Consider the following 26,651-nt stretch of genomic DNA (forward strand, 5'->3'; position numbering starts at 1 on the left):
AGCCTTCCACCACATATCCTTCACCATATGAATACCAATGTCAACGCCCCGCTGCGGGAACTCCTGAGGATTGCATCTTGTTCTTGGCCAGTGACGATTGGTCTATATGGGAACCAATGGGAGCGTCTGTTGTTGGGCTGTGCGGAGCGTGAGCGAGGCCGGGCGGGAGGGGGGCTCCGTCCGGCTGTGGCTGATCGCACCGCCGCCATGAGCTCCATCGGTACCGGGGTGAGTGTGGCCTGGCCGCCTCGGCGGGCTCGGGTGGCAGCGCAGCCAGCCCATCTTGCCAGGCCCAGCGCCGGCATGAGGGTCGTTTGTGCCGGCGGCGAAGTAGGGAGCGGGGAAGGGCCCGGGGCAAGCAGGAACCCCTCGTGCGCTCACTCCCGCCAGGGAGCGCCGCTACCGCGGGGGCTGGCGGGGCACGGGCGGCCTGTCAGCTCGGCCGGCTCGCCGCAGCGGGGTTCGGGCCGGAGCCACTGCTGAGTCACTGCGGCCCGTTAGGCCGAGGAAGCCAAAGGCAGGAGGCGGGGCCGCTGCCAGGGGCCTGGGGGGCAGTGGGGGGCGGGAGGCGGGAGCTGCGCGGGGGTCCCGAGGTGCTCTCCGGTAGGGCTATACCCCCTCGCCCCGCCATCGGCATGGCCTGGGCAGGGATCGGGTGTTCTCTGACCGGGTAGTGCCGGGGTGAAGCCGGCCCAAAGGGATCTGCAGCCGCTGAAGCGGCCCCGGGGCGAGCCTGTACTCGGGAGGGGGCGGGGGATCGACCGTGGAGAGGCCGCTTTGTTCTGCACCCCGGGCAGGGGGTGGGTGTGTGTCTGCCGGAACGCCTAGGTGGCCCTCGAGCCGGCTGTCACCTGGGACTAATCGAAGGTGGCCGCTGAGTCGCGGGTGCGGACTGCTCAGCATGAGTAGCGCAGCGCTGCGCTCTTTTGCCTTTGGTGCCAGCCCAGAGCCCTGTACCCAGGTGGTACTCGGCCGGTGGACAGTAAACCTGCTTCTGTGCGTGATACACTTAAACATTATAAATATACCCCTGTTAATAACTATCTATGGTTTTAAATCCCATAAAATACATTTAGAAGGCACAGAGAAAGTTCTTACAGGTTTTAGGTGTTGCACAATGCATGGTGATTTCAGTCCTGTGCAACGTCAGGATTAATGGGATTTAAGGTTTGGGTATATCCAACACTGATGCAACAACCTACTGTAGTTGTTAGTGTGTGTTTGCTGCTGTTCATGCGTATTATCCAAGGGGGCAGCCTGCTTCTGGTACTTCAAAGCCATCAATGACATCTAGGTGACAGTCTTGCAATTTTTGAACAACTAGACTTCTTCTGGAAATACTGGGATATAATGGTTTTTCCTGAGTGGTGTGTTTTCTTCTTCAGTACGACTTGTCAGCTTCCACGTTCTCCCCAGATGGCAGAGTATTTCAAGTTGAATATGCTATGAAAGCTGTGGAAAATAGTAGGTAAGATACAAATACTCGTGTCTCTGGTTGCTTTTAAAACACTGTAACTGGATTAGACAAGCATGATGGCATTGTAGACAAAATTATGTTGTTAAAATTACTTCTGAGCAGCTGTGTCCTTAGGTTCATTTTAAGAGGCTTCAGATTAACTGTGTAAAACTTGTATAATCACATTTTCTTGCTAGAAACTACTTTTCATTCTTGCTAAGAATTACTTTTGCTTGCCAGGAGCAGATTTATTGTGGAGAATACAGAGGAAGGCAGTAAACTTCCTTGTGTGTTAAGGGCAATAAAAATTCCATGCTTTGGGGAAAAATCTGATTGCAGGTCTTGTTTTTGTGAGAAAGGTGCTTAGCTCTTATAGCAGTAGAGCTGCCGAAGCATTATCTAAAGGACCATTTTATTGATGTGAATTGTGGCACTGAAAGACTGACATGCTCAGTGCCTCAGAAATTTTAAACAGCTTCATGTGTGTTCTTCAAAAAACTGAGAACAGCTGAGTTCTGGTAAAGCTATGCGAGCTTCTCTGTATCTCTCTTCCCTCAAGTATATACAAAGGAGTGCTGTAGAGTGAAAATCCCAACTGTGCTCCAGAAGCAAGATGATTGATTAGCAAGACATGGACTGGATCACCCACGAGTCTGATAGTAGCCACATGCTGCAAATAAGGATTGGTGAAAGCATTTTGTGTAGGACATGGTTGGTAATTCATGGTTTGTGATGCACTGTTTGAGGTTTAGAGAAAGAATCACAGAGTCAGTTAAGTAGGAAAGGATCTTTAAGGTCTTTGAGTCCAAACATTAACCTGGCAAGGCCAAGTCCACCACTAAACCATGTTCTTAGGTTGTCACGTCTCCTGGGTCAACAGTATCATCACTCAGCCCACTGATGAGGCAGCAGCTGTGTCATAGCTCCAAACAGTGCCACCACTGCCTATAATCTGTTTAGAACTATTTGGGTAGGGACTTCAGGCAGTCCCCTCCTCCTTTGTTTAAGAAAATGTTTGGGTTTAGTGAGCCTTTTAATCCCACTCCTTACAGTCCTCTGTGCTGAAGTGCAGTTGTAACAAATCTGTTTCTGGGGAAATTAAGTCATTGTTAGTTATATTTTGTTAATTACACTATAGTTCTGTTTCTGTATGAGAAACTTACATTTATTTTGTCTTCCAGTACAGCAATTGGGATAAGGTGCAAAGATGGTGTTGTCTTTGGAGTAGAAAAACTAGTTCTGTCCAAGCTTTACGAAGAGGGTTCCAATAAACGTCTCTTCAATGTCGATCGACATGTTGGAATGGTAAGGTGCCGTTTCATTGTATGTTTTCATACTGAAAGGTTAAGTCAAAAGGTCAAAAGTACAAATCTGTGAATCAGAGAATCAGTAAGAACATGAAGAACATGTGCTTTTGTGTACAGTCAGAAGTGCCAGTGGGATTTTCAGTGTTTTCTGTAATTTATTCTTGATGGCATGCACATATGTAAATAAAATCCAAATAAAAAATGGAAGACAGATGTATTTTGAGGCTGCTAAGATTCTTTTTTAAATGCTTCTAGCATTCCTGTTGTTTTCATCTGAATGTAAATATAAACACAGGTGTTAAAAGTGGTACTTCTAAAACACAGTTAACAAATAAGATGTGTTAAGGGCAAAGCATAGAACCATAGAATGGTTTAGGTTGAAAGGGACCTTAAAAAGACCATCTAGTTCCAAACCTGCTGCAGGGATGCTTCCTACTAGATGAGGTTGCCCAAGACCACATCCATCCTGGCTTTGAACACTTCCAGAGCTGGAGCCTCTACCACATGCTGTATACAAGATTCTCTCCTCAGCAGTGTGTCAGTCTGCTGAGTTCTGTGAAGACTGGCCTGTAAATTAGTGGCTAATCCATATTAATGATGATAAGAAATAGTGGTTACAACTGCCTGAAACTATCTGCTGGTGACATGGTCAGTATCAGACAGAGTTGGATGCGTTTCTAATTCAAGTAGCCATACAAAAGAGGGGAGGGGAAAGTATATTGCTATATTTGTCTTTTTTGAAGTTTAGATGAAGTATTATAATGAAATTTTATAGAGAGATAGAATTTATGTATTTTCTATACAAATGTTTTACATTTTATAAAGATACATAACTAAAAATTTTACAAAGGTGGGTAGTGACAGGATGAGGAGTAATGGCTTCAAATTGGAAGAAGCTCCATTTAGATTAGACAGCAGAAAAAAATTCTTCACCATGATGGTGGTGAGGCACTGCAACAGGTTGCCCAGACAGGTTTTGGAGGCACCAACTCTGGAGGTGTTCAAAGCCAGGTTGGAAGGGACCTTGAGAAACCTGGTCTAGTAGGAGCTGTTCCTGCCCATGGCATGGGGGATTTGAACTAAGTGGTCTTTAAGGTCCCTTCCAACCCAAATCATTCTGTAATTCCGTGACAACAAACAATACTTCACATATAATATGAATATTTATAATATATATTGTTTGGGTTAGCATAGTGGAAGCAAATCACAGGATGCTGTATAACATGAAGATGCTTTTAGATACTGAATTTACCAGAGAAAAAATCTATTAATAGAATCAGATAATGTTAGGGGTTGGAAGGGATCTCTGGAGATCATAGAGTCCAGATACCAGGCCAAAGCAGGATCACCTAGGGGTTGCCACATGGGAACACATCCAGGTGGGTTTTGAAAGTCTCCAGAGGAGGCTCTACAGCCTCTCTGGGCAGCCTGTTCCAGTAGTTCAGCACCTTCACAATACAGAAGTTTTTCTTTATGTTGAGGTGGAAATTCCTGTGTCCAGTTTCTCTATTAATATATAATCATATTGACATGTTTAGAGCTTGCTAGTGAATGGATAAATGATTGAATTCACTTGTAGTAGTATGTAAGATTCAGTAAAGATCTCCGTTAAGTCACATAATTGAACTTTTGTCCGTTATTTTGTTGAGTTACTGGCAGCTGTGTTGGTCTAGCTGATGACAATTCTCATTTCAGGCAGTAGCAGGACTCCTGGCAGATGCTCGTTCTTTGGCAGACATAGCTAGAGAAGAGGCATCTAACTTTAGATCTAACTATGGCTATGATATTCCACTGAAGGTAAGAAACTCATGCAGTTCACCTGGGATTTTTTTGTTTTCAGTCTTGATATGAGAATTAAACTTTATTGAGATTTATCTATTTCTATAAATTGTTTGTTTTGTTTTCCCCCCCTTTTTCTGCCTAGCATCTTGCAGACAGAGTGGCTATGTATGTGCATGCATACACACTGTACAGTGCTGTCAGACCTTTTGGCTGTAGGTAAGTCTTTCAAACTTAGCCTTATTTGTAAGGATACTTTGTTTCACAGTCATTAGAGCTATTTAGATTGTTCTTTTTCTTCAAACTAGGAATTAGTAACCTAGAATTCATCCTACAAACAGATTCTCTTCCCATTCCTTTTTGTTTGTGTAAAGCCTCAGGTGAAGAATTCAGATTTGCATAACAGTATGCCAGGCTTCTATGTAGATGCCAGTTTGTCCCTGATTCTTAAAGGTGAAGAATTGATGCTATTAAATCTGTGACAGTGATGAAAGCAGAACTTCCCTCTGCAGTCATCCTTCTTGCATCAGTAGCTAAAAAGCAGGTTCCAACTGCTATGCAATTCTGGTACAAAGGGATTAATTAACTGAGACCTGTCTAGTTTGTGGAATGCTTTGGGTTGGAAGGGACCTTTAAAAGCCTTTTTACAGGTAAGTAAAATATTTCTGCTGGCTTGCAGGTGCTGGGCTGTGGTGACAACACTAAACTGTTCAGACAAATTGCTTAACAGAATGTAGCAGGACAGTTGGTTATGCTCCAGGAAGAATGCAGGAAACGTGAGCTGGTTTAGTCTTTAATTCTGTGAGTGCTGGTTTGAAGAAATTTTCTAATTTCATCTTTCCCTTCCAGTTTCATGTTGGGGTCCTATGATGAGGATGATGGTGCACAGTTGTACATGATTGATCCATCAGGAGTTTCATACGTGAGTGTGTCAAAAGTACTCCTGTCTTGGCATAAGTTCACCGTTGACAAATTCCCAGTTGGGATATTCAGTGTTATTTCTAAAGGGCTGTTCTCTCTCTTTGCATGGGAAGATCTGCTTGAATCACTGTTTGTTATGAACAGAGATGGGTTTTGTCCATCTGCATGTTAAACACATGTTGTGCATTTCATAAAAGTGCAGTCTCTCAGAAACTTTTTAAAGCTTGTGTCTCAGAAATATGGGATTTCATTCCATCTGGCTATATCTAATGAAAAGTCCCATGTGCTGTCCAAAAAGGGCAAGTTTTGTAGTGATAACCCATTGAACAAATACTTTAGGTAAGACAAATAAGATCAGGCTCTTATTTATAGTTAGCTCTTCCATTTCCTGTAAAACCAATTCTAAAACTGTCTGTTTCATCAAATGGAGCAGATACATTTCTGTCCAGGACCTACCGAGCACTTATATTTTCTGTCAACAGTGGCGGCACTAAATCTAGTGAGTGAGTTCTATTCAACAACTTGGGAATGTGTCCTGAGAGAGAACAGTACCTGGGTTTACTGGATTTCCTCACTATGTGAGTAGGGGAAGAGTTACCACATTAGAATTTAATTACATTTTCTTGTTTCCTTTTTAGGGTTATTGGGGGTGTGCCATTGGTAAAGCCAGGCAGGCTGCAAAAACAGAGATCGAGAAACTTCAGGTATGATGTTACAGTTTTGTTGTGCTCTTTCGAGACAATTCTTATGATGTTACTTTTTGGATGCATAAAAGATACAAAACACAGGAGAAACAACAGATGGAATATTCCCTTGTATATTTTAGGAGGTGTTGTAGCCTCTGGAACAGCAGTGTTTCTCCAAGTCTTGCCCCTGGGCAATCGGTAGTCTGTACGGAGTGAACATTTGAAACAGGAAGCATAAACACACACGTCTGTGTGTGCCAGTGTGCAAAGTACTGGAATGAATGTGAAAGTAACCAAATTTTTATTTGTGAATGAAAACCGTAGGGCATATGAACACTAGGAAGAAGAGTACAGCTATGCAGCACACCATCACTGATACAGAAAAAAAAAGCCGATTTTGTTCAGCATTTCCTGCTTTTGCAACAGTGTAACTTGTCAGTGTTGCAAGGAGATGCTACAAGTACACATCACTAAATTGTTTTGTAGTTTCTGGAGGAGCACACAAAAGAGTTGGCTGTGTAAAACTAATCTGTGGAGAGATGACTGTAAGAGATGGAAATGTGCCTTAAGCTGCTTTAGAATTAAGTTAAAATAAAAAGAAACCTTCCTTCTTCCTCTTATGTTTTAATCTGACACTCTAGAAATCAGAGACAATTAATGTGGGACAAAATCCTGTTCCTGGTCTGTCTCATGTAGTACTCGATACTCTGCTAGGCTCTTATCTATGATTTCAGTCTGCAGGACATCATAGCTGTTCATAGAAAGGTTTGGAGTTTATATGGTTGTTACACTTTTAATAAGAGTCCGGTGCTGTAGCATCATAACTGAACAATTACAGGAAGAATTTCTGAACTTGATTCACTCAGTCTTGAGTCTGGTCAGATGATTGGATACTAACTTAGAAGTAAGAAGCCTACAAGATGATCTGATCTTGGTACTGGAATTGTGGCATTCGGCAAATCATAATTTCAGTCTCCATGTGTGCAAACTGGCAGAAAGATAATAATATGCTGGTAACATTTAATCTGCCCCCAAAAAATAATTTTCTGTGCAGTGCTGAGATTTTCAAAAAGTTCCTAAGAAGAATGTGTATTGCTTGGACTTAACAGTAGAGCCTGTAAAATTGAGTATATGGGAACAGTGGTGTGCTGTGTGACCTAACTGCATTCATGTATTTAGTGCCGTGTTTGCAGAATGTCTTCAGGAACGCATATGATCTTGTCACAGCAATGTGCAGCAAGTCCAGTCTTGCATGCTGATACTTTCTGTTAACCATAGACTAGGCAGGTTTCCAGCTCAGACTTAACTTTGACAAGATGGATTGTCAAAACTGAAACGGGAAAAAAGGCAGAAGTACAAAAGCTTTTGTGGGATAGTACCAACTACAGTAGACTGTCAGCTAAGGTTTACTCTTGTGGAAGAGGTGACTACAGCTGGAAAATAAGAGGCAAGCAGGTAGTTAAAACATTAAACCCACCTTGCAGGTATGGCAGAGCAGATACTGTACTGGGGAGGGGGCACACTACACAAAACCCTCATAGGCAGCCAACAGTGCAAGCTGAAGACACTGCATTGGTCACATCTGTTGCATCTTGTCACTGCTGAGGCCATACCTTGAATACTGGGTTCAGTTTTGGGTGTCTCACTGTAAGAAGGACATTGGGGTGCTGGAGCCTTTCCAGAGAAGGGCAGTGCAGCTGGTGAAGGATCTAGAGCACAAGTCTTAAGAGGAGCATTTGAGGGAACTGGGGTTGTTTAGTCTGGAGGGAAAAAAAGGATGAGGGGAGACCTTCTCACTCCCTACAACTATCTGAAAGGATGTTGTAGTGAGGTGGGGGTCAGTCTCTTCTCCCAAGTGATGAGAGGAAATAGCCTCAAGTTGTATTACCAAACATTTCTCCACTAGAAGAGTGGTCAAGCCCTGGAACAGGCTGCCTAAGGAAGTGGTGGAATCACCATCCCTGCAAGTGTTCAAAAAACTTGTAGAGGTGGCACTTGGGAACATGAAAGCATGTCCTTTAAGGACATGAAACCACCGAGTGATGGACTTGACAGTGTTAGGTTAACAGTTGAACCCAGTAATCTCAGGTCATTTCCAACCTTTTATGATTTTATGCCAACTTTATGGTATTTTCAGCTGTGGGAAAGCTTGTAGTCATGTGGAGAGCACTTGTATCTCTTCTACAGTGCTTTACATGCAGTGAACAACCTTTTTGATGTGTGGACATAATTAACTCCTGTGACAAACTGTTACAGGTTTTCCTCTGATTGTCTGCTGAATGCATACCTTGTGAATATGTGATAGTAGCAGACCTCTGGGTTTTCCTGTTTCATTACTAACTTTATATGCATCAATACACAGTAATTTAAATGTCTGTGACACAAGTTATACAGAGCAGCAAAGTGCTCTGTGTGTTTATGGATTTAGTGTCACAAATGTTAAGGGCTGGGACAATGGGTCGTTGTTGAAGAAACTTCTTAGGAAGTGTGATGGCATGTCTGTCTAACCACACATGGGCACTTCTCTGGCACACTGCTTCTGTGGCACGTGCTTTACAAAGTGCAGTGACACTCAACATGAAGAAAGGAGTGTTGTCACCATAATTCCTTCAACAGTGTCCCAAAACTAGTTTCTATACTACGGATTTGAAAATGTTTTGAGGTTTGGACAGAGATGGTAAACTGCATTACTGGAATCTAATAGAATATTTTAATGCTTCATAGTCCAGAAGAGTTGACTGGCACAAGATCTGACCTGCAAAAATATGTCATGGAAATTGGCACAAGACATCGTTTCTAAACTATGTGAAACTGTCATAAGACTGTGATAGAACAGTGAGAAAATACAAGATGAGATGCCAATACCTTGCTCAGGCAGCTGGTTGTTAACACTGGAACAATATTCTTCTCTTAAGACATCAGAAGTCAAAATTGCTGGCAGGAAATGTTGGTAATACCAAAAGTGTTACTGCACTGCCTAGAAAGAACATGAATATTAAACACAAGAATATTCATCCCCCATATTGTACATCTGGTTATTTTATGTCAGTTGATGATGAAGCATCTAAGAACAAGTCAGATTTTCATAGTGCTAAAGTTTATCTGTTCAGCTGCTAAGCTTCCAGCTGGTGAGTGCTTTTAAGTTGGGGAGGTTTCCACATAACAGGATTTTCAGTGGTAAAATTCTTCACTGGAAGAATGACTCACATGTAGCAGGCTGAAAGACTCTTCACAGTGAATAAATTTGGTTCTGGTCATAGCCTTTTGTCACTCTTCTCACTGCTGAACAGTAAGCTCATTAGGCATGTGCACAGCCACTTCTGTTCTGGCCCTGTAGAAACAGGAAACAGTATCTTTTCTTCAGCTGTGTAATTTTTGTCTACAGATGAAGGAGATGACCTGCCGTGATGTTGTTAAAGAGGTTGCAAAAATGTAAGTCTCCAACGTGTTTTTCCAACTCAACAAAAATACGTACTGGTGAGCTGGCTGTGGTTTCAAACTGAAGCTGTTAAATTGGGTTCCAGATTTCATTTCTACTAGATGAGTCCTCATGCTGACTCTAGTATCTTCTGCTACTAGTATTTTTTTCCCCTTGTTGTGAGATGAGATACGCTGCTCAGTTCTGAAAAATGCCAAAGGATGTGAAAAATAGGCATTTTGATCTCATCTGCTACTTTTTATAGATGCAACTTGTAGCACCAGTGGATTAAAGGTTAAACTCTCTGAATGTAGTCACTGGTTTAAAAATACATAAACCAGATGACGGGAAACATCTTAGTGTCGTGATTCTGAAGAAAGAGCTGTGCGCTTCAGTTATGCAGATTGATGCTTCAGAAGTGAAGTAGCACTCCATAAATGGAGCTGAGGTCTCTGACACAGCCTTCCTATCTGCCTAAAAAAGACTGAAGTGCTTAGGAAAGGACCAAAGCATAACTCCTTGTTTAAGTGTATGTATAGGGTATAGTTGGTCTCATTTAAGTGAGATACCACATGGAAAGACTAGAAATATTTGATTTGCTATTGACTGATACAGTTTAGGACAACACATCAGTAATATAGCCACCTGTAGTCACTAATAATATACCACAAACTCTAGGTGAGGACAGTGTATTTACAGGGGAAAAAGGTACCGTTCAATATGTCATGTACTAGCTGAGGGGAAAAAGGATCCCAGGAGGAGAGTTTTTCTGCTAGGTAGAGTGTGAATTGGCCAGTAATAAACTGTCTTGAAAATATTTGTCAATTAGTATTTCTTCAAACACATACAAGTATCCTTTCAGGTATCTGCATGTTTTGTGCTTGTCACAGATTTAATAACCTGCAGCTCCAAAATGGCAATCTCCAGCCATGTGGAGCTTACAAGGCTTGTAAGCCTTGTGGCTTACAACCTTGCTTAGAAGGTTATAAAGAAGTAAAAAATTTGCTTCTGTGATTGGTGTTATTTCACAGTTTGTGTCTGAGGCTGTCATGGCAGCAGGTAGAACAATGTGTGGGATCTCTGTTCTTGAAATCTAGCAAGGACTAGCAATTCTAAACCACCATAAATAAGGCATGAAGTTTCAAATAATGGAAAGATTTCTGTTCTGCTTCAGCTTAACACATAGCTATAGATGCAGTTCCTTTTTTTTCAGCTCAAGTTCAGCTTCTTTTTAGCATTTAGTAAGATAGCAAATATTTTAATCACTTCTTTTAATAAGAGTCCAGAGTAACAATTTCTTCTGGAGCTTGTAATGGTGCTTGTAACCATCTGAACACATAGAAAGGCCTATCGATCATCTTAGACAGTGACCACTAAGTCCAGTCTAAGGGTGGTGAGAGTATGTGAGAAGAGCCTAAAGATGTAGTTTCATTTTCTAGGACACCAGCATTAACTTTGTTCTTCATACTTGTTTCACAATACTTTTAACCAAATTTTAATTGAAAGTACTTAGGGGCAAGGTTTAGCAGTGGACTTAGTAGTGTGAGGTTAATGGTTGGACTTGGTGACCTTAAAGGTCTTTCCCAGCCTGATGACGATTCTACCTAGTGTGGTGCTAAAGGCATCTTTCCTTCCTCCACCGTGTCCAGGCTGTGTTGGCTCAGAATAGCTGGTATTTCTCAACTTTTGACTTAATTGTGCTTTCTGAAACAGAGGAATACAGTCTTTTCAAGAAGTGAAGGCACAGGTGGTTTTAAGTTGTGTTGTTTTGAGTGTATGGCTCAACTCAGAGGTGTTACAGTTTGTCTGCGTGCTCTGCAGCTGAGGACTGAATACTATGGTGCAGAATTGCTATTACAGTGTAACATTTTTATCTGCAGACTGAGGCAGTACCATCTGGCCTAATGAAATCACTCCTATGTGGTGTTACCACTTGTGGACTACCTTCTGATCACTGTCATGTATGCCATAAATAAGCATGGCAGTCTGTATGGAGATCTATGTACAGGCTTCTAATTAGACACAGATAATCTGGTGTTGGAATTTAGTCTTAAGTATAAACTGAAGTAAGATTTACAGAAGACATGTAGGACACTCCTAACACCCCAGTTCAGGAGAGACAGGGAACTACTGGAGAGAGTCCAATGGAGGGTACAAAGATGATGAGGAAAGGCTGAGAGACCTAGGGCTCTTTAGCCTGGAGAAGAGCATTCTGAGAAGGGATCTTAACAATGCTGATTGATATCTAAAGGGTGGGTGTCAAGAGGATGGGGTGGCCAGAATCTTCAGTGGTGCCCACCTGAGCAGAGGCAACAGGCACAAATCAGAACACAGGAAGTTCTACACAGGGATATGGAAAAACTTATTCAAAAGTGCCAGAGCACTGGAACAGGCTGCCCAGGGAGATTGTGGAGTCTCCCTTTCTAGAGACTTTCAAAACCCACCTGGACATGATCCTGGGCAACCTGCTCTAAGTGACCCTGCTTTAGCAGGGAAGTTGGACTAGATGATTCCCAAAGGTCTCTTCCAACCCCCACCATTCTGTGATTCTGTATGCTAACTAATCTAGCAGAAGCAGGCAGTGACGATGTAGCCTCGGTTGTGCAGTATTCTACAAGTTACCCCTGGGGAGATTCCAGTTAGACAATGAAAATTTTTTAAATGAGAATAATCAGCCATTGGAATAATCTCCCCAGAGAGGTGGTGGAGTTGCCAACATTGCTCACTTTCAAGATTTGCTTGGGCAGGGTGCTGGGCCTGTATCATGCTGTTGCCAAGAAAAATTGGACCACGTGATCCTTGACCCCCCTTCCAACCTGGTATTCTATGAGTAGTTGAATAATGTTTGTTCTGATTTAGATAACTTGAACATCTTAGTTATAATCATTTAATGTATTGTTGTACTTGCACTCAAGCCTCAAAAATGTCACATGGGGCTTTTTTTTTGTGTGTGCAGGCAGGGGAGAAAGCACAGGGAGAGCTTGTATTAGCCATAAGGAGAGTACTAAAAGAAGAAATTGGTGAAAGTATATTTAGCCTATTGATCAACCTGTTCTAATCTGTACTTTTTCTGTTCCTTCCAGAATCTACATAGTTCACGATGAAGTAAAGGATAAAGCTTTTGAGCTGGAACTCAGCTGGGTTGGAGAAAGTAATGCATTTTTGTAATTTCTATAAACAATAGGGCAAAAAATAACTTTCTGCAACTAAAAGTAAAACATTGCTTTTTAAATTCACTCTGTGTGAAGGTCTTTGTGTAGATTTTTCTTAATATGTGTTTCTTTTACTGGCAGTAACCAATGGAAAACATGAAATTGTTCCCAAAGACATCAGAGAAGAAGCAGAAAAATATGCCAAGGTAAGGTCTGACTTTGGTATCATCTCAGTCTGGTGTAGAAGGAAGTAATTGAAAATTAGGCTTCTACTCTAGCAATGGCTGGAAAATGTAGTTAGAGCACACATCACTTCAGCATTAGCTGGTGTTATTCAGAGGACAGAACAGTGACATTTACACTGTAATCCAGGGTTAGTTCTTACTGTCAAAACCCATGTGATTGAGTGGGCTTGCACAGGTAGCATGTTTCTGTTTCCAGAATAAATGTATTAACTCTTCAGCCATGGTGTCAGTGGGAAGAGGTGGTAAGTCTTATTGCCTAGAACAGTTTTTATAGATAACCAGCTGGAGAAGTTTAAATTTCTAGCATTTAACAGCTTTGCATTTGCTCTAAAAGTAATGGTGGTGCTTCATATTACTTCCTAAGCATACATACAAGTCTGCTGAACACAAAGCTTTGGAGAGGTTGAGAGGATTGTGAAGCTACAGCAAAACTTGTTTTGCTTATATGCCAAACTATTTTTTTTAATTAAACTTTTCTTTTTTAATAGGAATCTTTGAAAGAGGAAGATGAATCAGATGATGACAACATGTAACATATTGTTACTTCAAGACAAGTTGAACTTTTCTTAATTTACAGCAGGTTTGCTTATAACGTATTAAGCATGGGATGCTTATGTACTTGTTGGGAGAAACTGAGCAACCAACTTGCACTAATAAATTTTCCATTTTACTGTCTGTTAGCTTTTATTTCAAAAGAGCAAAGGCCAGCATCATCAAGAATCAGCTGTACTCTGTATCAAAACAGACATTAAGGAGGGAAGTCAGGTGTTGCTGCTTCTTACTACAGCACTCTGACCCAGCCTAAGTACAGAAAAAACAATCTGCCTAGAAACTGGACAAGTCTCTTGTCTGTACTACAGTTTAATAGTAAAAACTATTACTTGGTTATTCCTTGATTAACCAGTCCCACCATCTGCAGTTCATTCATAGGCAGCCTGTAATTGCTCTTGGCAAAAATGAGAACATGCCTAACTGTAAACCAGCTGGTGACAGGTTGAGTGACAATTCCAAACAGCCTCTGTAACAAGCAAGAGTTCAGGAAAAGGAATTTTAATTGGAAGTATTAAGCCTGTACTTACCTGAAAGGTAGGAGAAACTGGAAAGTAATTCAGTTTGAAACAGTGCTTAAGTTCTAAAGCTGTGAGATCTATTAAGCAGCACAACTGGAATTAATGCTTAGAAAGCTTAACTATTTCTGAACAACTTCATTTAGCTGTAGTTTCTTAAATCACTTCTGAACAAGCTTTATCAACCGTTGCCCTTCTTAGGAATTGGAAACAAGCTTTCCTGCTTTCTACTTCCTAGAAAAACTTCTATGCACTTAGAAATCTTGAAAGACTAGATAACAAACTTCAGTTTCAACTGTGTTTTTAAGGTGGTGAACAGAAGTTCTGTTTGTACATGCAGTAAAAATGCTAACAATCATCTTAATCTAAAATGCATACTTCTTCAGTGAATCAAACTCCTCAGCTTTAGTATTATACACTAATGATCACCAGCCCTTAAAGGCTCTCCCTTGCAGGTTTGTGGTTGGTTTTTTTAACCTGTAGACAACACCTGGCCACCTACAGCCTCTTTTCTAATGGGATTACAAGATACAGGTTCTACTTCCTTTTTGTGACAGGGGAAAGACAATAGCGATGGGTCTGTCTCAGTACTTAGTGATTCTCAGGCTTAAGCCTTCAGGTAGCTTGACTCAGCTAACACTTCCATCTTCAGCAGAGCAGCTTTCAAAGGCTGCTGGAACTCCTGATCAGGCCTGCTTGAGCTAACATTCATCATGACAGACAGCCTCCTTCGGTGTTTCCTCCTGAGGCAATAGTATAGCAGTTGCACTGAGTCAGCCTTTTGTTCTGTGTTGCATTTCTCCAAACTGAATTTACTACTTAAGTTTATTGCTCATTCAGCTGTTTGATTCACTAGCAAGTGCTAGTCAGGAAACTCTCCTCAGCACTCTAAAGTATTATCTGAGGGTTGAGCTTTCACTCACTGGATGTGACAGCGGAGAGTCTACTTGATTCTCTTCATTTTGTCTTTATTCTGTACTTAAAATGTTGCTGTCAAACTGCTAAGTAGAAATTGAAAGCCAGTGACAGCCATTCAGAACTGGGGACAGAAGTATAACAACAATTACACAAGTCAGGTTTCGGTGAGAAGAGCAAGATCAGTCACGTGTAGTTACATGCTAAAGTAGAAGGGAGATGTTCCACAGCACATGAAGAGATACAGGTAGAGAACCTCCTACTTGCTTATTCAAAATATATAAACAGCTACATACTACAGAACATGGCAATCTAAAAAGCTCTTTGGAGGAACCTTGCTCTAATCTTTGTTATGGAAAATTATATTAGAAAGTCCAAGGAGAAGCAATTTAAGAGTCTGTGGGCATTAATACATACAAAGTGCTGTACAGCAGTCTTGCCTGTCATGGCAACAGTTTGTTAAACACCACCAAGGTGACTATTGCTGTCAGGTTCTTTTCCAAATTAAATCACTAAGCTACCAGAATATAGGCTTAGCAGAGTTTTGAGAACTAATCTTAAATCTATAGTTATTAAAAAAAAAAAATTTATTACTTCATTTCCATTGATTGCAGAGGGGGAAAAAGAGCATGCAAAGTGGGGGAAAAAGATCTGCATTTGTTCAGGAGAGGGAGGTCTGTGTTTATAATTGGCTTGAAATTGGCCCATTTTATAACTTCAGTGTCACACTGAAATATGGAAGCGCTCTGCAAGGCTAACAAATGGGCAAGGTAAACATTCCTCAGTTGGAGATTTGAGCAAGAGGCAATTCTTAGCTGCTCCATTTTGATTATTTCTGCCCAAAGCACTGGGAAGCTTCAGTCCTAAAGTTATCAGAAAAACGTAATTGCCCATTCCAAGCAGCATGTCTTGCTTTGGGCTCCACAAGTAACTTTAAGTCGGGACTCTAGCCATTTACAGGAATGCATAATAGAGGAGAAAGTTGCATAGCCACTTGGAATGCAGGACTGTAGTTCTTGCCATGCCAAAGTAAGCTAAGGGTTTTAATGGTGCATTCTGTTGCTCAAGACCCAAAGCACAAGCTTTAACAGAACACCAGAAAGTAAGACTGTGTAGACCAACATGTCTCAAGTCATTCCTCCCCAAGGAGTATTCCATAAACACAGATCCAACAATGACACAAGAGCAGGCTGTACAGCAAGGTGTTTCCTCTCCCTTTAAGTCTCATACATCCACTGACTGTTACTCAGCACCTGATGAATCACTACTCTGATATTTAATAAGACTGGGTATGTCACATTCCCTGTTACAATTATTTAGTCAGCAACTCCACAGAGCATTGTTGAAAAGAATCAAAGGAACTATGATGAACTGCTTATGACATGAAAATAAGGCTACACTCTCTAGTTTACTTACATACGTCTCTGTGACTGCAACCAGGACAGGTTTTAGAACATCCAACTGGACTTGCAGGGTTTAAAAATCAATTTTAGCCTACTGCATCATGGTAATTAATTTTAATTGTTTGTACTACACCTTTACACGGTCATAAAGATCACTAATTTGAATAACAGCTCCATTAACACTGGCTAGTGCTGCTGCTGAAATTATGGTAAGACTGAGCTGTTAAAGGGCTCCTCTACAAGCTTCTATGTAAAACTTCCTGTGTGGCTGATACCCACAAGGGTATCTCCAAAAGAAATACTGATCTGTATTTGGTGCTGACTCTCAGAAAATAAACCCAACACATTTCAGACAGAATTTGCCTCGTGCAGATCTAAGTATGCCAAGCATCAGGTCATTAGCTACTTCCTTCTCATCACCAAAAATAGCTTTATGGCCTGAGGTTAAAACAACCCACATGCTGAAAGTGTGACTGTCCCTATGGATGTGATACTGCTTGAGATGCTATCTGCCTGTACAATCCAAGTCACCATCCCTAAGGAAGGGGATTTGGAATAACTACATATGCTGTTTTGTAAGTCTACGGTTACACGTTTATCTTGCAGAAGAGAAGGGAACACAAAAGATTTAATTAAACAGTACATCTTAAGCATTTATCAGCTGGAAGATAAACCATGACCTTAAAATAAAGGGTATGGTGTCAAGATTCTGAAGAGAAAAATAGTGTTAGTTGTCATGACAATTTGGAGACTGTACTAGCACCAAAAATACAGTACAGAGACTGTTCTCTCCCCCTCATTTTCTTCCTTCAGTTGCATATGACTGTAAGACAAGGACTAGCTTTCCCTCCACCCACCAGTTTTTCAAGTTGCATGGAGCAAGGAAGTTTCTTTTCCTTAAGAATTGAGAGCTATTTTGAGACATCAACTGCTCTTGATTTTCCATCATAAAAGATCTTGCTACTTACTAGGTCCTATAATACAGAATTGCAGAGAACAGGTGGTAGAAGAGGTAAGAGTGTAGCATTACTATCTGTCTAGTAAATATATTCTAGTGTTGAGAACACAGGATCTACAGTCAAGCTCAAAACGAGTCTATTTCTAGATGGAGGAGGCAACCACTGTGCACTGTTCTTTCATCTTCAGTACACTGCTATTAAAGGACTCTGAAACAGTTGTTTAAAAAAACAGTTCTTTCAAGTTGCTGTGCCAACCAAAAAGGGACAACTAGAATAAAGCAGGCAGCAGCATCACATAAGTTTATAATCCAAACAAGTGCATATATTTGGATACAGGAAAAACAGAAAAATCCTCTGAAGTCTCTAAAGAGAGCATAAGAACTGCCCACTGAAAATGTCATTTCAGGTGACATGGTAATATAAACCAAGTAACAGTTTAGAAAGAACGTGAGGTGCTTTATTGCTGCTTAAAGTTTGATATCCTTTGGTTAACTAATTCATTTTGGATATGCAAGATCTCAATTTCAGGTTATTAGTAGATTCAATTACAGTAAATTCACCCAGAAGCCTGTGCATTCCAAATGCGCACACACAAAAACAAACCCTAAACCCACCCAAGTGAAGCCTAAGTTTTGGGAAGTGAAATTTATCTTATTTGCAGGACTCTTAGAAAAGCAGGAAATCTGCCAACTTCATTATTTCAGGGAAGGACAGAGACCTAGTACATCAGACTGCATTAACAGGTGTCAAGAGCAAGGGAAGCACTAGATGACTTTAACAGAATGTTACATAAAGCTCCATTTCAGCCCCAATTCTAGGTATTTCTACAGTTTGCAGAGCACACCGCTTGAAATGCTGTTCCCCCCTCCCCAATATACTTTTCTATATGCATCAGGAATAGAAACAAATCTGAAATGCTGTTTTATGAGGCAGAATCAAAACATAGCTCAACATGTTTCTTTTGTCAGTCAGTTTAACAAGCAACTACTTCCCCCAGCCAAATGCTTGTTTCAGCTCATACCAGTTTGTCCCCCGTTGTGATGCTTGTAAAGAGGAAATCACTCCCACAGATCTGTCATTGAACCAGAATAATTCAGCTCTCCAAAAAAGGCATGTATTCTGTGCTTCTAGAGTTCTGGATGTGACACAACACAGCTCCTTTCAGCATATTGCTGTAGCTAATGGGATGATGGACTGCACAGAAGCACTGCAGGGGAAAGCACATCCCTGAAGGTACAAACCTACGCAGAGTACAGTCTTGCAATTAACTCACAGGTTAAGTGTGCATTGCACAGTGGTGATTTGCTACCTGGAAATCAGCTCCTTGTAATATCCTCTGTGTGTGTAGTAATACTTGTGGGCAGCAATACAAACAAATAAAAAAGTATCTTTTGAAAAAGGTAGCGAAGTAGGAAAAAATCCAGAACGTAATCACTGGCCAAACTGTAGATTCTCACCACCAGCAGCTACTTACAGCTAAAAAGAATTAATTCAAAAGACTGAGAACACTAATACCTTTTTTCAAAAGGGAATCAATACTGACCAACTGCAGTCTTGCTAGCTGAGGCTGAAAAGTAAATTAACCCTAAGTGATTGAAGTCATTTGGACAGCAGAAACCTAAGAATAAAGGCCATGTAACCATCTAAAGTGCCTTCACATGCTTTCTTTTGCTGAGCAGTCATGCTTTGCTGAAGCAGTGCTTATTCCTTTGTGCTAGACTGCATGCCATTAGTGGCACACATGGCTTTCTGGAGACCAGTTACAAGGCAGGACCATGCATCTACAGGCCTGATTCAGTCAGATCATGTTACTCTAAAGCCTGCATTGGCAAGCATCTGGTATTTTAATCGCCAGCTTATTAGTGCTGACAAGCTTGAATGACAGCTATGCTGGCAGGTGGACCACTTCCTAGAACTCCCCATTAGAATTAGAACCCTAATTTTGTATCTGTGCAAGTATGGAAACATACTTTAGTAAAAAAATCCAAACTGAACAGGCAGCTTACCTGTGTCTGAAAAAGCCTATGTATATGAGAGCATAGTTTTAAACTGCTTTATATCCTTTTTGTAATTCCTGACATGGACACTTCTGCTGCAAGTCATCTCATCAAGGAGAGGGGGGAAAAAAAGCCTTTCAAGATACAAACTAGCAACAGGTAGCATAAGAGAGGAATATCCTTACTTCAGGTTTGCCGTAACAGATCACTCAAAACTACTTCTGAAAAATGGGGAAACCCAAAATCTATTAACACTGCTACTGATAAATTAATTCGTCCAGAGTTAGTTTTCATTGCCCAAGTAAAATAGCAGCAACAGACACCTATTTAGAGTCTGATGTTCACCTACGCATTTTCTCCCAGTCTGGTATCATAAAAAGGCTGAAAAGTTGCTCCAAAGTAGACATCAAAGTTGAGCATTTAAGGAGGAAAACCTTCTACTTCAGAAGTTTAATTTATTCAGAAGATTACAGTAAGGTTCTTCAAATACAACATGCAACCTCATTTAAATGTTAAAAATTTGAAGGCTTTTTCTCCTCTTAGTTTTTATAGCAATGAACTATGTAATTGCTACTCCCCAAAATACAAATTTTGTCTTTAACTTTTATCCTGTACATGGTGATTTCAATGTGAGGTTACTCAAGCAATAGTACTTATAAAGAAGACTGAACTCTGTTAGGAAGAATACAGACTATTTAGAGGCTCAGATGCAAGTTTAATTGCTTTCATTTTAAGTTTATTTCAGGAACGCTAAACCTGTATTTGCTCTGTAGACTGGTAACTACATTTACCCAGAAAACCACTCCCCCAGTCTGGCCTTGAAAGAGCAAAACTTCTACAGATAAAACATGTCAGTAGTAATGTCTACAGCTCAGAAGGGAGGTAAAAAAAAAGAAGCTGTGTGCTGTAGATGTAATTTGGAAGACAGTTTAAAAGTACAGCGTTTTAAAAACTATTACAACACTGGAATGGCTGGTGCATTAACACTGCCCATTTGTCTATATGCAGAGGATACATTTCCAGAGCATCGTGTCTACCACAAAACTTACTCATAAAGCCTGGAACAGAACATTTGATTACTCACTAAGGACAGGTAAATCTAATCCCTTGCCTTTACTGATGGCATTCCAAGACAAACTGTTATTTTGAACAAGATGTGAGTATGTTCCTCCTGCAATGATGTGAAGAAATGTCACTACTCCAAACAGCAACTAAATTATTATCTGACTTCAAGCACCTACTTCAAGTTTTGAAAGAGTGATCACTTGATGGCAGATGATGACAACCAAGATCCTTTGTCACATCTGCATTAAAGCTGCTGTAGGAATCATCAGCTTCCTATAGTACCCTGTACTGTTTTGTAACACTGCATGAGTTTCCCAGTGTAGTTTTAACAGCCTCAGTATTGTCACCAATAAGAGGTTGTAGTCCTCAGAAATAATGCAAGAAATTCCATGGATTTGTAATCAAATCCTATGTCTTGCATTCCCTTGCTAGGCAACAAAAGAGAAATTTAACATCTACACTCAGGTAAATTACCAGCATGACAAAGTACAAAAACTGGCTTTAGAATCCAATTCTAGTAAACCCTGGCACACAAACGGGCACTTTTTTCCCATAGTTGCTAAATTAGCTAACATTAACATTTGATACAAATGTGATAGTTATCATAACAGAAAATTACATACCAGAAAGAATAAAAATAGTCTCTTACACCACAGCTCTTCTGTCCAAACACAGTATTGCCAAACAGGTCTTCAAAAACCAGGAACATTTATGTTTGGAATGAAAAGATTGCATGACACATGCCAAAACTCCTACACACAGCTACCAGGCTAGGAGGAAAGCAGCAGTGACATCGGTTGAGAACTAAAACCTCTTCCTTTGCTGTTGGGCTGCTAGTAACACACATCAGTTAATGCATCACTGATTTCTGCACACATTTTCTAACATGTGGGATTGTAGTTAGGATCTGTAGCCACAAAGCACAACAAAGCCTGGACATAGTTTATTCAGTAAAAATGGGACTACTCCCTGGAGATTCCTGAAGCCGCTCTGACATGCTGAGCATGTAACATCGTTTTACCAGTGTTAACAGAAAAGGTAACTACGAAGTGAGGATTATTGTAGCTGCAAAACTGATTCTGGAATTTTTCCTCACACAAGTATTTAGAGAGTCCATTTTCCTGATTATTTACATCCAGAACAGATGCTGCACTGCTGCAACAGACCACACCAGATTCAAGAAACCACTGCTGAACTTCAGTGACTATAATGCACTGATTCAGGCTTGCCAAGAGTGGATAAACTTGGTGTCTTCTCTGGCAGCAACATTCACAAGGAAATGATGAAAACCAGCATGCACAGTTATGTTTGAATAAGTAAATACCCATTTTCTGACCATGGGGACAGGAATGTGCCAGAGTTGGGGAAACTTCAGGGAAGTATTTAGCATCACCAGGTGGTTTTGTTTTCTTTCACATACACACTAATAAACATGAAAGAACTTACTGCTGATAGTTAAGAGCTATGCATAGGCTTTATTACATGACTAGAAAAGGAAGCTTGACTTTTCATTTTTTGTAATCCAGCTACTGCTGACAGAACTTTTTGTTGTCAGGTTCACATTTGTTGGAATATTTTTGTTTATACCTGCACACAAAGTACTTCACAACTTCTTACCATGCTCATCTGAGCAATCTGCAATCACTTAGATAATAAACCTTTGTGCAAAGCGTACAACTGACCTTCTCTTGTACAGAGAAACAGCAGTTCCATGCAGGCAGCAGTTCTGAACCACAAGGCCGAGGCTTGCTCAACCACCACTGGAAAAACTTTGCCTATTTACTTACAGAATAGAAACAGCAAGAGAAAAAATGTTTAAAAAAAAAAACCCAAACAAACCCCCAAAAATACCAACTTCCCCTACCCCCCCCAAAAAACCCCCACAACCCCCAAAACACTAAATATTTCAAATAAAAGAAGTCTCCTGAACATCTGAACATCTGCAAAGTCTGACAGAGTAGCATAGTATTTCAGTATATACAAAGAAGCTGTGTAGAACCCGTATCAGTATTTTAACTACTTCTGAAATGTTTTAGCTGTGACTGCATACTCTGACTTCTTAATCTCCATGTAAATGCAGTATGTCACGAACAACTACGGAACAGATTTAAACCTTTTACTTATTTATCCCAGAAATCTCTCTTCTCTTTGTTTTTCCCACTACTAAACAAAGCCACATGATAAATTCAAGTTTTATTTGGCTGCTATTTTGCTCTGGTTATAAATAATACTGCGAGATATAGACATTCCTATACTTGCTTTTTCCTACTGAGCAATGTCTGTAGATTATTTTGGGGAAAAAAAATCTGTATACTCCAACTCCAGTGCACCAGACCCTTAAGTACATTATTTTTTCTGGTTTCCTTACAGCTATCACCCAAGCTCTAGAATTACATATGACCAAAGACTAGCATTATGTTTATAGAGAGGTTTCATGCTTTTGTTTACTGTTTTTGAGTCAGGAAGCTTCACTGTGCTAATGTGCACAAGCCAAGACCAAAATCCACATCCCTAGAATCTCTGGTACTACATCTACAAGAGCTTTGGTACTAAGCCCATGTAACACGAGTACTGATACTTTGAACAATTACATCAAACTACAGCATGTCTACTTCAGAGAGATTAGATACTAAAATGATTTACTACAATTGTCTCACTCTAGAGCTGCTAGTGTTAACTTGATAAACTTTGTGAAGTTTACAGAGTAGCTTATGATAAAGCAGCTCACCACAACAATCTGCTACTCATTTCTTCCACTCATTTCAACTGTTTCCCTATAAGGGATTGTGCTGGGGGATGGGACACAGCTGCAACAATCCAGTATAGACAATCTGTCTTGAAGTCTCAGTGATAGTTAACAGTGACAAACATTTAGGACGTAAAATGTCAGTATACTGGCATAAATGAGTCCTGACAGTCACATACCAATGAAAAGTTACTTTAACCCCTAAAGTGACCCTTTCTCTGGTTTGCCAAAAGCACAGCTTTTTCATTCCATTATGCTAGACATCATCCCTATCTTGTGTGAAAATATTTGTGCTCTTTGTGGAGCTGCCTAGCTCAGCACTCTTAGCTGCTTTAAGTACCATAAAAGAACAAGTCACTTCTCCTGCCAACTGGCTATGCAGGCATAGAGTCCTTCTGCTCACAACAGATAAGTGCCTAAGCATGCTGGCTGTAACAGATATATCCAGGTAGCCAGGGGGTTTCTACTAGAAATCAGAAACAAGACTGGTTAGTTTTGTCACAAACTGTTATTTATTGAATTGTACTAGAGATACAAGTTGTGCCTCAAAAAACAGCTCACAATCTAAGTCATGATTTGGTCAACTTATTCTACAGAGAGATCAGAAGTCACAATCAAAGTGAATTTTTAGTTTTGTTAACATTTGGGCTAAATTTAATATATTCTTCCTCTTGTTTATTTGCTGTGTGAAGTGGAACTCCAGTACAGAATCAAAGTTCCCTCAACATTAAATGCCTCAAAAACCTTTACACATTTTATGGATATCCTCAAGAATATTGGTATTTATGACTCAGATTCAAACATCAGACCTCTAAAGCTACCCTTTCCCCAGGTTAAGCAATTGACTCAAACTCCCTAGAGAATCCTTTACTCACTACTTTATAAAACATGAGTTTTAATAAGAACCAAACCAAAAAAAAAAAAACATCTTTAAAGCAGAACTGATACGGAGACTACACCAATCCATTTCTGACAAACTAGCACAATGGATCTCTTACTACTGACAGGTCACTCTGCTGTTGGTTTAGATAAAGCTAAGGTATGACTTGTAGGTAACAGTGAACACTGTCAGACAGATGCTTGTTACTTTGTGGAATAAAAATGCATCTGCATTAGTCAACAACAGAGCAAGTTTTATATAAGCAAAAATGTGAAACTAACGTCAACAATATAATTTCATTATAGGCTTTAATTAGTAATTCCTGTTTAGTAGTTTAAGAGCGAGTCTCTAGGACAAATTCTCCTTAGTAGCCTCTTGAGAGGTGCAGATACGCTGCCTTGTAAGGCAGCGCCTTCAGAGTATCCATCACAGGTACGGAAGGACCGGCTTACAACCGCCCCCGACACACCCCGACAAGCACTCTCGGCACCCCTACCACTAGTCTTCCCTGTCCTTGCTGCATCTTCCGGTGGAGAAATTACCTCAGTCGTCTGGCTTCCAGCCAGGCACCCATCACAACCCCCAGCACCATGTGCTGAAACGACCGAGCAGCAAGAGGCAGTCACGTTCCCCTTCCCAGACTTGATCCCAAATGCGTCACGGGCAGCAGGGGATAATTAATGGCGACGTTACAACACCTTCCTCGAGGGAAACGGAGTCACCCATGTCCCGCCCGCAGCGGCTGAGAGACCGACGTGAAGGGAAAGCGGCACGGGCGGCACGGCCGGCGCCTGCAGCCCCTACCTGCAGCCCCGACGGTGTTTCTATTGGGGCGCTCAGACCACCTCAGCACCGCCGCTCGATTCCGGCGGGCTCCACGGAGAATGCAGCGAGAGACGGCCGCGGACAAGTCCTCGCCTCACCGGGCCGCTGGCCGACAGACTCCTCCGCGCCCTCCCAGCAGGCGGTTCTGCCGCGTACCGCCAGAGGCGCCGCCGTCCCTCCATGGCCGCTGCTTCATTTCCGGGTCCGGCCAGGCCCCCTCCTGCGCCACCGAGCGTGAGAGGGGGCGACGCGCCCTCCAGCAGCATCCGACGGGGAAGGTGGGCCGTGGGGAAGAAATGAGGCGCGGCTTCTTCTGAAGCGCAAAGAAAGCTTCCCGCTGAGCTCGTTGCTGCTTTCCGCAGCTTCCCCACCTCCTCTCCACAAGAGAAACAACGGCTCCCTTGCTCCCGCGGCCTAAAATGGGAAAGAGCCTCACACAAAATGGCGCCGGGAGCCTGACCGCAGCGCATGCGCTCGACATGCCCCGGGCCGCTGCCACCGCAGGACGCTGTCTCCGCCCCTCCACCGCCCCCCTCACTCCCTCTCGTTCCCGCCCCACCGCGTCTCCAAGAGAGCGCTCTCACCAATCATATCACGCTGTTCCTCTTCCTGTCTCCCCGAAGTGACCAATCACTGCACCCAGAGCTACATCCGGATCCAGCTCCTACCAATTATCCATGAGGGAGCGCTGACTTCACGTCAACTTTCACCAATCATCTAGCGCGCCGAAGGAAAACCAATCAAAAGTCTCCATGGCTCTACCTGCGTCGATAGCTGGCCAATACACTCTGTCGCCTACCCTGTGACCAATGGGGGTGCTGTCCGCGGCGCCCAATCCGGGCGGGGCAGAGCCCCCGGGGCGTCACGAGGGGGCCAATGGGAGTTCAGGCAGGACAGATTCTGCTCAACAGCTTGTTATTGGGCTCGTCGCTGGTGATTCGGTGCGAGTCCGGGCTGGAGGGGGTGGAGCGGTGCCGCGCTCAGCCGCCGCCGCTCGCGGGGCTGTCGTCGTCTCGGAGGGGGCCGCGGCACTGGGAGAGCGGCGGGGCCGGGCCGGGGAGCGCGGGGCTGCCCACTTCGAAACGAGTTTTCAGGTAGGAGGTAGCGGAGGCGGTGGGAGCCTTGGTAGCCACAACTCCGCCGCCGTCCCGGGGGAGGGGGCGCGGAGCGGCGCCGGGAGCTCCCCTTTTTCCCCTCCGCCTTCTCTCCTCTGTACCAGCGCGTCCTTCTGCCTTATGAGGGAAGGGAGATGCCCGCTGCTCCTCTCACGGCGGGGACAGGGACTCCCTTCCTCGCCGAACTCCGCCCCGTGTCCCCTCCGAGCGCCCCTGGCCGCATTCCCTCGTCGCCGTTCCCGAGGCTGCCCCGGCGCTTGGCGGTGGAGACCACCCGCCCGCGCCGTCTTCCCTCTATCCTCAGCCCCCTACAGCAGCGCTACGCCGGCCTGCCCCCGCTGCAGCCTCTCCTTCTCCCCCTTGTTGTGCCCCGGGTCGAAGGCTGCGACGTCGTGGGGGTTGCTTGGGCGGCCGGCCGCGGCGGTTGTCCGGCGGGGCGGGAGCGAGAAGTCTGCCCGGCCGACCGGCGGGTGAGGGGGGCGGGGAGGAGGGGCTCAGCAGCGCGTCTCTCCATGGGCCGCAGAAAGTTGTGAGGGCCGGGTAGGGGCGGAGAAGGCGGCGGCGGGCCCCGCTGCCCCCCCCCTTCACAGCCAGTGAAGAGCTGCTCATGTGGGCCGGTGGGTTTCTCTCCCGGGTGGAACGCGCGCCCCGGCCCCTCCGCCCTGAGGCGGGGAGCGGGAGCAATGGCGACGTGACACACCGAGGGGCCGCCGGG

At 42.7% G+C, this 26,651-nt stretch overlaps 1 protein-coding gene across 1 annotated transcript; it reads left to right on the forward strand.

Moving 5' to 3' along the window:
* The first annotated feature begins 121 nt into the window (after positions 1–121).
* PSMA3 (proteasome 20S subunit alpha 3) lies at positions 122–13,639 on the forward strand. Its single transcript, XM_054161702.1, has 11 exons — positions 122–228; positions 1,386–1,468; positions 2,638–2,761; positions 4,459–4,560; positions 4,688–4,761; positions 5,392–5,464; positions 6,102–6,167; positions 9,535–9,581; positions 12,651–12,718; positions 12,861–12,925; positions 13,453–13,639. The coding sequence occupies exons 1-11, from the start codon at positions 208–210 to the stop codon at positions 13,495–13,497; spliced, it is 768 nt and encodes a 255-aa protein (XP_054017677.1). The 5' UTR covers positions 122–207; the 3' UTR covers positions 13,498–13,639.
* Positions 13,640–26,651: the final 13,012 nt, after the last annotated feature.

Source organism: Dryobates pubescens, chromosome 5, assembly GCF_014839835.1.
Source record: "Dryobates pubescens isolate bDryPub1 chromosome 5, bDryPub1.pri, whole genome shotgun sequence".
In the NCBI taxonomy this organism is placed as follows: Eukaryota; Metazoa; Chordata; class Aves; order Piciformes; family Picidae; genus Dryobates; species Dryobates pubescens.